Below are 11,310 nucleotides of genomic sequence, written 5' to 3'. Positions count from 1 at the left end.
CCAAGAGAGGGGGGGGGGGGGGGGAGAGGCAGGGGGGGGGGGGGGCGGCGGGATTTGCTTGTGAGAAAGACCCACGTCGGAGTGGAGATTCTATTAACAAGAAAAAGATTACAAGAGAGCACGTAGCGCGTTTGAGAAGGGATGCGAGCTGCGGTCATCATGGGGTGGGGGGGACTCCAGGTGCAATCATCACGGGGTGGGGAGCGAGAGGGAGAGGTGAGCGCTTGGTTGCTTGAAAAGGAGAGTTGGTGGTTGCTTAAGAGTTTGAGTGCTTGTTTTTTTTTTTGTTTTTAAGCTATATATTCCGAGCGTCCTACATCCCTCCAAAGCAACAAGGGGGGTTTGATAGAAATCCCACAAGAGGGGGCCTTGTAAACCGGGTCCCTATTTGCGTCAAAGTGTTGGGGCCAAGAAGGTGTGGCATTGGCCTGTGCGCAACGATGAAGAGCAGTGATAGCCTTGTGCGCCAACGTGATGCAGAGCAACATGTGAGCCAAGCGATGGCAACCATGGGTCTCTCAAAGGCCCGCGCAGCTAACACGTCGTGAAGAGAGCAACACCAATTGAAAGGAAAAGCGTGACTAGAAGCCAGCGATGGCGGGGCACAATGGAGTATAGGCAAAAGCAAACGCGCCTGATACAGAGGAGGGAGCCTGTGAGACGCTATGATAGGCAAAATCAACCCTATTTGTGCCAAGCGTTGGAAGGAAAGAAGCCACGCCTTGCAGTGCCGATTTGGAGGCCTGTGCACCGCGCGATGGAGAGCAACGACGATGGCATGTGCGCACCGACTTGTGACGTGCTAGCCCTAGGCTACTTTAGGCTTTCTTGCTTGCTTTGCTATCCCTAGACTAACCTAGTTTAACCCAGTTAGTTGGTTTAACATAGCCTAGCCTAACTAACTTAGTGATTAATACTTGCTACTATTAACACTAACTTATCCTAGTTAGTTTAACCTATGTTAGTTAGTCTAAGCCTAGCCTAACTAACCTAGTGATTAACACTAACTTATTACTAACACTAATTAATACTAACTACAAAAACTAACCCTAAATATTAACATCAATTAGCTATTATTAACACTAATACTAATCTTAATTACTAACACTAACACTGACTAATAAATAATAATAATACAAACTAACAATAATACTGGGATAGGAGACAAAGAGAGTTCACATTTGAGCACACATGGTCTAGGATAATCCCCATGAAGATCTCTTGTTTGCTTTTGCTGATTCCACACCCATGGACCAATGAAAGAGGCTTCAAAATTGGCATTGGCAATGGGGTCTATCCAAGACATGCCCTATCTGTTCATTACATGTGATAGGAACAAAGAAAGCTTTAGAAGAGTTCACATTTGAGCACACATGGTCTAGGATAATCCCCCTGAAGATCTCTTTTTGCTTTTGCTAATTCCACATAAGGTGGCATGGACCAATGAAAGAGCCTTCAAAATTGGCATTGGCAATGGGGTCTATCCAAGACATGCATAGTCAATCCCCTATCTGTTCATTACATGTGATAGGAACAAAGAAAGCTTTAGAATTCCTTCACATATGCATTCATTCACTCTATCCACCCAAATGAGTTAACATGGAAGGAAATTATGCACCATTGGACTCTAGAATGCTATTAGATCAGCATATTTATGGAAGTCTATTTGGCTACACATGAACATGCTTGTCTTTCAAAATAAACATAACGATTTAATGATGGGTCTTTCTAGAGGACTAGATGAGAAACTGTTAAAATATAGTATCTCATGTGGAAACGAGTTGTAACAAAGGGCATAAGTTATTATTTAACTTATGCTACATGAGTCGGCCATTTCCATTGTGAGGGTATATATACCCATGCCCACCCATTGTAATATCCATCTATTCATTGCTAACGTTCAAGCTGTTCGTCAACTTTTCTCTCTCTCTCTCTCTCTCTGCGTCAACTTCTCTCTCTCGCGCACTGCCTGTGTAAAGCTTTCGCTGCACCAACTCTGACATGGTATCAGAGCTTGAAGGCTTGTGATCCTTGGACACACACAAGGCACGAGGGAGGAGACGCGCGGCAGACTGCGTCTGCATCAAGGCTAGAGCAAACCTGCGTTTCTTCTTGAAGCAGCCAAAGCACCCAAGGCCAGCAAAAGCTACGGAAAGTTGCTGTGCAAGGGGCAGCAAGGAGTCGGAGGGGAGCTCAGAATCGAAGAAGGCACCGGAGCAAGGCGAGCTGGTGGCGCTGGACAAGGGATTTTCATTCGAGCTGGACGAGCTGCTGCGGGCGTCCGCCTACGTTCTTGGCAAGGGCGGCCTGGGGATCGTGTACAAGGTAGTGCTGGGCAGTGGGCTGCCGGTGGCCGTTCGACGGCTGGGCGAAGGCGGAGCCCAGCGCTTCAAGGAGTTCGAGACGGAAGTTCAAGCCATCGCCCGCGTCCGGCACCCTAACGTCGTCAGGTTGCGAGCTTACTACTTGGCGGACGACGAAAAGCTACGTTTTCTTGCATACGATAGAGCAACATCGTGAGTGCATTTTCTTGCAGGCGGCAGAGCAAGAGGAGGCCAGTGGCACGGCTCGTGCAGCAGGAGTGCAGCCGCAAGAGAACCGCCGGCTGGGAGAAGAGAAGGCGAAGGGAGGAGACGTGCGTTATCGAAGACCGGGTCGACTGAGAAGAGGTGGACGGAGTTTTCAAGATGGGACTCCCGTGTTCGAGCAAGGATGACAAACTGAATGGCGACAATTATGCACATTGGAACTTGATCATGAGGCTATGGTTTAGCAGAAAAGGCTTATGGGACATTGTTGATGGCTCGGAGGAACGTCCCCGAAGGGATAGCAATCGTTTCACACGTCTTGAGGAGGAGGAGTTTCTCAAATCTCTTGTGGATTGGGAAGCTCACAATGCGAAGGCGATGTCGGCGATTGCAGAATCTCTCACCAAGGAAATTTCCCCTGCCATTCAGACTTTAAAGACTGCCAAGGAAATGTGGTCAAAGCTTGCAGGAATGTTTGATCGAGACTCAACAATGCGAGCAGTAACCCTTCTCGGCCAGTTGTTTTCCATCAAGTTTGAAACCGGGACCTCTATGCAGTCACTTCTAATGAAGGCAAAGGTTATCCATGATCAGTTATCGGCTATGAATAGTGCATTAACTAGTACCCAGTTAGCTGCCTTGGTTCTTACGAAGTTGCCTGAGGAGTACGAGATGGTCTCGAGGGCATTACGCTTACAAGTCACGAAGGAAAAGCTGGAATTTGATGATCTCAGCTCTTTTCTCATTGAGGAGGAAGCAGTGCTCATTTCCCAAGGCAAGATTCGGGTTCCGAAGGATGTAGAATCGGCACATGCTGCATCGGAATCCAATAAGAAGTCTAGGAGCCGTTGTTATAAGTGCGGAAAGCGAGGGCATTTGGCTCGGGATTGCAAATCCAAAGCTAAAGCTCAAGGCTCGACAAATGACAAAGGCAAAGGCAAAGCTGACGAGGATGACAGTGAGTGATTCTACTAGGGATGCTACGGCGTCTGCCGGTGTGGCGAGGACTACACTGGCACATGCTCCAACATTCTAGCTTGGTGGATAGATGCTACCACGTGCTTCAGCCAGAGAGAGGCATGTGAGTGGCAGAGAGGGGCAGTCTGTGCTCCCGTTTTGGTGATTTGGACCCGTGTGTCGGAGATCAAGGCACATGCATCTGGCATGGAACAGCTTGACAAATCTATGGACGTGATGTGTTCATAGTTCATTGGTAGTAGACTATGGTTGGGATGAGTTCCTGGTTCATTGTGTAGCAGAATTTTGGGCGTCGTGTGACGACAGTTCAAGGTTCAGAGGATTTTTTGAACGTGATGTGTTCGCAGTTCAACGAATGGGGGATCATGAATGTGGAGTTGTCTGCAATTCATTATTCTATGTGTGGCAGCTAAAGCTCAAGATGGCATTTTCTTGTGGAGACAGGTTGATTGGTGCATTATCCGAGGTGTACCTAGCAAAGGCCACGCTAGGGTGTACATGGTTGCATCTGCATCGACTTGGTTTCTTCATCTATGCCCACTATGAGCTACAGAGAGGGTGTTAAAATATAGTATCTCATGTGGAAACAAGTTGTAACAAAGGGCATAAGTTATTATTTAACTTATGCTACATGAGTCGGCCATTTCCATTGTGAGGGTATATATACCCATGCCCACCCATTGTAATATCCATCTATTCATTGCTAACGTTCAAGGTGTTCGTCAACTTTTCTCTCTCTCTCTCTCTCTCTCTCTCTCTCTCTCTCTCTCTCTCTCTCTCTCTCTGCGTCAACTTCTCTCTCTCGCTCACTGCCTGTGTAAAGCTTTCGCTGCACCAACTCTGACAGAAACACCTTGTAGGTTTCAAAAAATAAGCTAGTTGCTAAAACTGTTGATTTGGAGATTGCTGCCAAAATCGAAATAGATTGCTGCCAAAATCGAAATAGATTTTGTTGATTTGGAGATTGCTACCAAAATCGAAATAGATTTTGTTAATCACACATGAAGCATGTATTGTGTGAGATTTTGTTAATCTGCATGAAGCAAGTAATGCAGAAAAGGATATAGAACTCAAAAAGCAAGAAGTGATTACCTCTTAACATCAGGGATAATGAGTTGATTCAATATATTGTGCAACTAGTGGAATTTCAAATCCATGTCACTGCTTAAATAACTTATTATATTTAATATAATACAACTATAATAAATAACTCACAAATATTCCATATTATAGCATATATCCAATGATAATAATACAACCTTTTTATTTTTGTATTGTGAGGGTTATATTTTATAGATGGAATCACGGACTTATTATATTTAATATACTACAACTATAATAAATGACTCGCAAATATTCCATATTATAGCTTATATATCCAATGATAATAATACAGCCTTTTCATTTTTATTTATTTTTGTATTGTGAGGGTTATATTTTATAGACAGACCGCATGCTATTTTGGAGATGGAATTGACGGACGGCATGCTATTAGGCATGGAATTGACGGACGGCATGCCATTTGGCATGGGGGAGAAGGGGGCGGGGGTACAGGCTTCTTATTTTATATGCATTTCAAAGAAAACAACGAATATTTAAATTAACGTTTAAATTTAACGTTTTTCAAGGAATAACACTGGTATCTATCTAGGTTGTATATTATTAACTAATCCATGTAAGGTTGGCTGATCTCCCGTAGAAACCTCCGCCCTCATGCGGATGTGCTTCCCTTGCGTATGCATGTGTGCGCGAGCGGGTTAAGCTTAGAGAGAGAGAGTGTGTGTGTATGTCATGCAGAGGGACGTCTGGAGGACAAAATCCTTACAAAAGTGCAGACAACGAAAAATTCACAGCAGGTTTCATGAAGGTGCCGGCACATATTTCACACGCGTGCAAGGTAAGAGAGAGACTCATTTGCAGGCTACACAGGCATAGAACATAAGTTGCAAGGAAGGAGTCTCTAAGAAACTGTGGCTGGTCTACCTCTTGGAAACCTGTGCAAATGGGCTCACTCACCTCTTATGTGTAACAAAACCCTAAGGCACTGATTGCATCCAGAGGGAATGCAAACACCATTACCAACTTATGGTAGCTTTTCTTTTTGAAGTGCTTACACTCGGTGTGCGAGCGACAAACCCATGAGATGGAGCTACTAATGAGATGCAGCCTTAAATCAAAATCTTGTTTGCAAGGGCGTCTGAAGCAAACTGTAAAACAACAATGTATTTAAATATGGATAAAGTATGGAGCCAAGTTCGTACATCAATACATCACCACGGAAGATGCCTGGCCAAAAATTTAAGCTTTGTGACTGAACGAACGCATGTAAACACCCAAGGTTTTCTATGAGCACATGCGAGCCATAAGTCTCAAAGCCAATAATCAAAGACGAAGCCCCTTCACCTGAGAGATCATTGGAAAGCTCAATCTCTGATTGGTTTTTACTTGATCTCCATGGAAAACCACAGCTGTCTTTTCATTCGGCTTTAGAGGATTGAAGCCATTTGGTGATTTATACTGAGATGGTGATTTATGATGAGATGGTACTTGTTTGGTAGTATTCCAGCTTATCTGATTCTCCATTGCGCATAGAGGACCTAGTGACCCAACAGCAGCATTGCGCTTGAGTTGAGGTCTCAGACATGCCAACTTGCTCCCCCGCTGTTTATGACAATCTGGCAGTGATGCCACTAGCAAATGTGCTTCACTCTCCCTTTCCACTGGCGCTCCACTTGGATCCTACAGTGAGCCATGCCCATTTAGACCAAGCTAAGCAGCACATAACGAAAGACTTAACATACATTATGCTTCATTACATCTAGAGCTTTCTCATCTCATCCTTTTCAAAAAAAAATCACAAATAAGAGAGCGCCTTACCCCTAGCATTAGAAAGGTGAAATCATGCTTCACCTCTGACACCTGCCGCTCTAGCTCTCTCCTGAGCTCTGCGAGGGTTGCATTTCGCTTCATTTTGATGGTGTTGATCAGCTTCCCAGAGGAGTCCTTTGATGTTTCCCACTTCACATATACTTCACATTTGTCAGCATCGAGCTTTGTAGCCTGTGGATTTGTTTCCACACTAGCGTCACTTGGAACAGCAGGCAAAGAGTCTTCAAAGTTTAGCATTGTGGGTGACTTGGATTTTTGAGTATTGGACGACATGGACATAGGAGATGAATAAGAAGGCACCATCCCACAAGGCGGAGTGTTCTCTGAAAATAGGTGCTTTGATTTGGAAGACAAGATATGGGCAGGACTTCTATCCATGGCTTTTGTGACTTTCGATCCGGAGATATCTTTGGAAATCGTGGGGGATGCCTTCAGAGCTGTTGGAGAGCTTGTTGCAAGTCCAATATACGGTCCCTCACTGAGGTGAGTCGTATGTAACAAGGACAGATGGTCAATGGAGGAGATAGGATCTTCCAACTGCTGATTCAAATCAGGAGTGCTTTCACAATAGCTCATTGGCACAGGCTCATGGGGTTGCTTTTGAGTGTTTGCAGCAGCAAGTTCCCTGTGATTGCCACACAGCAAAAATATGTTTTCTATCCGTGATCTACGAGAGGCAGCACTTGTAGGGGCAGCATGGCTTCCCCCATCAGCTCTCTTCAAGTTTACAAAAGCATCTGCACGGCTTAAATATGTATTTCCTGATGACAGAGTGACATCATGTTCTGAAGGCCTGCAAGGAACTTCAGAGAGAGCATCTTCTGAACTCCACTCATCTATGTCCATGTGAATATGGTGTGAACGATCATCAACTGACTCAGCATGGTCTCTCAATTTCATAGCTGAGGAAGCCCGTTGTGCAGTCTTTGTTAGAGAGGGTATCCTTTGTGACTCATCGTGATTAACTTCATTGTCTGCCATCATGTCTGCTTCTTCCTCAGACTCCTCCAGTATGATGGGCAACCATCGATTTGGCTCATGCATTCCATGTTCAAATACATCAAAATCACCTTTGCTTGTTCCAGAAGAGGATTGTGAATTCAAATTTTCAATGGATTCACATGGTGGTTGAGCCTCATGGTAATCAAGCTTTATTTTATTATTATGATCTCTGATCATCATTACCAGTTCCCCCGACTCATTGTCTGGTGCAATCTTTTCATAATTTCTGTAGGTATCATCAACCAAACTATTAGAGGGCGCCTGACCTGAAGACCTCTCTTCATTTTCTTCGATTGCCACCCTGATATTCTCCAACACATCCCTTGTCTTGCCACTAATATCACCACCTGTTTTCTTAGTTGCAGAGACAGCCTCTGAGAAGACAGGAATTGTCTTCAAAAAAAGATCTACCTCCCTCTCGATTTCCTTCATCCGAGACCGCATGCAGTTGATCTCTTTCTGCTGCTCTGCTACCTTTTCCTCTAACTTCTTCTTCCCTGATGCTATGAATTCTTCAGCAACTTTCTGGCACTCTTTTATGCGGTTTTCCATCTGAACCCTTATATCTTCATTGCAGCATTTGGAGCACCTCTCTTTGGAATCTTGTTCCATTTGCTTTAACACCTTCTTTAGAGCAATCAGGTCCTGCTCCTTCTGCATCAACTCCTTGACTGTTTCCTCTTTCTCCTTGTCTTTGCTCTGGTTCTCTGCCTCAAGTTTACTGATGTAGATTTCCATGGCTCGTATTCTGGCCTCCAAAACTGATGGGTCCATTCTGTCGGTGCTATTTGATTTGTCTTTTGCTGGGGATACAGGTAGGCAGACAATGCATTTTGCCTTGCATCCGTATTCCAGGGTTCCAATGGTTTTATGCATGTCTCTAGGGTCTGGACTGGCACACAAAATCATCAAAATCTTGGCTCCATCATCCTCGAACGAGTCCTGCATTGGCCGACCATCCACATCAATATTGTGTTTAAGGTGTAGAAACACCACCAGGAAAAAGTAAGTTTAAAAAGTGCTAACCTGAAGAAGCATCGTAAGCTTGCTGTCCCGGAAAGGGATATACGAGTCACCATTAGCAATGGCCTCCACAACCCTTTTCAAGGCTATATTGCCCTGATTGATCTTGCCAGTCTGCAAAGAAGCTGAGAAGGTTAGCAAACCCGATGAGCTTGCAATGTAGCATACCAAAGTTAAAAATGATAACATAAATGATGTAGCACCTGCATTTTTGAGTCTATCCCCAACCCAGCCTGTTCCAAGTTCTCAGAGCCAGCCATATCTACAAGCACTAGTCTACCTCCAAGAGCTGGCACATCCAGCATTACCTGCAAGATTTTTAAATTGAAAAGTCTGAAAAATGTGCTCTCTTGTAGTTTAGGGGGTGAATTCAGAAGATAGAACAGTATCCGCCCCCCCCCCCCCCCCCCCCCCCCCCCCCCCCCCCCAAGCCAGCCACAATCAGGCGGCCCTCTGCAGCCACCCTCTTTCCTTGGACAACTCCAATAAGATCTGTAGCCGCCTTCACAGGGAGAGGGGGTGGTGAGCAGGCGGGTTGGTTTAAGCCACCCTCAGTTCCTAGTTAGCATCATGTACGAATGAAATGAAAAACACCATTAAGGTCATGTGTTACCAAACAATGGCTGCGTGAGCTTCGTTCATTGCATGACGTGCTCTTTACGACACGCCTTTTCTCCACTTTCGCAATCTCCTTAGAGATCTTGTCCGCATCTGTGCCAGAGATTGAAACAGTATTTTTTGCTTTCTTGCCCATGATTTCCAGCCTAGCCTGTTTCCCCAACAACTGGTCAATTTCTACACCACTAAGAAACACATACCTCAAACATTTTTTGCCAGACCTAGGAGAGGGTGGAAACACATACCCGGGACATGTTTGGCTTTGTCCAGTGGCCATTTGGGGTGTTAGAGCAGCTAGCCAGCAAGTCAAATATTTCTTCATTGTAAATCTCCAGAATTGTTACAGTAACCCTAATTTTCTTGACAGAATAGTCAGGAGAACCATTACCATACTTGGCATCCACTCTTCCAGGGCTTCCATTGACTCCACCAAGTATGTTCTGGAGTGCACGGTAAGCAATTCCCGGCTCTTTAGCTGAGCCAAACATGGTATGGCTCTTGCCGGCTCCTGTTGGTCCATACATCATGATGGTGCATCGGCCTCCCAGCTTGACAGATTCGATTCTGCTCTCCACATACTTCTTGTAAAAGCTCTGCAGATCCTCACTCTCTGCAAGGGAAACCCCATCCAAGCCAAAATCTCGGTACCCTTGATCGGTTCTGACCCTAACTGTATGGCCATTCTGGAGCACCTGCAGCACAGATGGCTTATCCGAGCCCTCAGGATGCTCTCGGATGCGCCCAACAACTTCAACAGGGTGATCTGATGATGAAGGGGGTTGTAAAAGACATGGCGATGGTGTAATGAGTCTGTGTATGAGGGAAACTGGTCTGTGCTTTGATGATGATGATGGAGTGCGAGGGTTGTTAATGTGGCTCTGAGGTGTTGTTGAAGCTGAACGTACTGCAGAGTGTGGAGCCATGCGCTCTTAAAGCAAACACACGACCTGCAAGAGTAGAAACATCAGAACCCGGTTTCCTGCAGCAGCAACTGGTTCAGGGATTTCTGCAAAGAAGGTGACATACCTGGGAAGCTGAGTCGATCCTAGATGGGTAGAGACAATGAGCTAAGGTTAGTGAGTTGAAATTTTCACAGTTTCTGTGAGACCTGCAGACCAGAACACGAAGTGATTTAACTCAATCATAAGAAATCCTAAATTGCATGTTAGAGAATAGGAAACGAAGGGTTCTGCAAGTAACCAGAAATAAACACGAAATTTCACCAGTTATCTGCAACAGAAGGTGGAAAACAGTACCTGGAACAGCAGAAGATCCAGTGATGGCACAACAGAGAAAGAGTCTAGGGTTTGCACTTTACAATTGACAATCCTGCAAGAGAAGAAATCCAGGGTTTCGGCTTCCGCCATATGGAAGAAACCATAACTGCAGCAACAGAAAGAGGAAGGAAGCAGAAGCAGACATACCTTGGCGCTGTTGAGCGAGCACAAGCTATAACCGGAAACAGCCAGGAATACAGATATACCAAATTAGGGTTACACAGAACAGAGAGAAGCTTAAGTTAGGATTCGCACAGAGATGCCCAGTGAAGGTCACAGAAATGTCTAATTAGGGTTTTGCACAGAAAACAGAGATTCCGAGCTAAGGATGGGGAATGGATGATAGGCTTTGCAGAATCGACAAGTTCAGAAAACAGCAGAAGCCTCTTCTTTCCTTTCTTTCTTTCTTTTGTTCTGCGCATGTTGCCGTTTACGTTTGGCGGGACTAGCCGTTGGGCGGACATGTAACTTATGACTAGACTAATGGCTACGGTTAGTTTGATCATTAGTAGGAGTCAGAGACTACTTAAACAAACTAGTGGCTTAACGAGTCCCTCACGCGCAAGAGTATTCTTGCATGTATAAAAACAAAGGATTCGTCCTTGTTGCCGCAAATAAGTGCAGTGGAGAGAGGTGTTGCTCGAAGTCCCAAGGTCACGGGTTCAAGCTCTCATTGCACAAGCGATGGCACACATGGGTGTGTGTGTTGTATTGCACTTTTTAATTCCAGCCAATTCCAACCAAAAAAAAAGGCTCATCATCCTCGAAGGGTGAGTAGAGAAGAGACCACTTAAACAAATGGTCACAGCAGAAGTCAAGTTGACGTAGGCCTGCCAAGTAGGTGACCCGCTCATGTTGTTGTGGTATGAAGTTTTTCCTTGTATGCTTATGTGCATACATATGTATGTGTGTATGCAAGTGTGTGATTGCGTGCGGGGATATATGCATCCATGCATGTTTATGTGTGCAAGCATGTGTGAGTGTGTTTGTGTCAC

At 45.1% G+C, this 11,310-nt stretch overlaps 2 protein-coding genes across 2 annotated transcripts; one reads left to right on the top strand and one right to left on the bottom strand.

Moving 5' to 3' along the window:
• The first annotated feature begins 607 nt into the window (after positions 1 to 607).
• Positions 608 to 2,757, top strand: LOC147630716 (uncharacterized). The gene is made up of 3 exons (XM_086810839.1): positions 608 to 799; positions 2,047 to 2,450; positions 2,537 to 2,757. The coding sequence occupies exons 1-3, from the start codon at positions 608 to 610 to the stop codon at positions 2,661 to 2,663; spliced, it is 723 nt and encodes a 240-aa protein (XP_086666965.1). The 3' UTR covers positions 2,664 to 2,757.
• A 2,947-nt stretch (positions 2,758 to 5,704) lies between these two features.
• Positions 5,705 to 10,815, bottom strand: LOC147630715 (kinesin-like protein KIN-10A). Its single transcript, XM_086810687.1, has 9 exons — positions 10,463 to 10,815; positions 10,295 to 10,367; positions 10,065 to 10,146; positions 9,284 to 9,985; positions 9,034 to 9,189; positions 8,624 to 8,728; positions 8,424 to 8,534; positions 6,384 to 8,339; positions 5,705 to 6,245 (listed from the first exon to the last, which is right to left on the bottom strand). Exons 4-9 carry the CDS (start codon positions 9,959 to 9,961, stop codon positions 5,889 to 5,891), a joined length of 3,363 nt encoding a protein of 1,120 aa, XP_086666813.1. The 5' UTR covers positions 9,962 to 9,985; positions 10,065 to 10,146; positions 10,295 to 10,367; positions 10,463 to 10,815; the 3' UTR covers positions 5,705 to 5,888.
• Between the last annotated feature and the right edge of the window lie 495 nt (positions 10,816 to 11,310).

This window comes from Cibotium barometz, chromosome 16 (genome assembly GCF_041138505.1).
Source record: "Cibotium barometz isolate CiBa-2024 chromosome 16, ASM4113850v1, whole genome shotgun sequence".
Lineage (NCBI taxonomy): Eukaryota > Viridiplantae > Streptophyta > Polypodiopsida > Cyatheales > Cibotiaceae > Cibotium > Cibotium barometz.
Note: the sequence above shows the minus strand (reverse complement) of the source record. Positions and strands in the feature narration are given on the sequence as shown.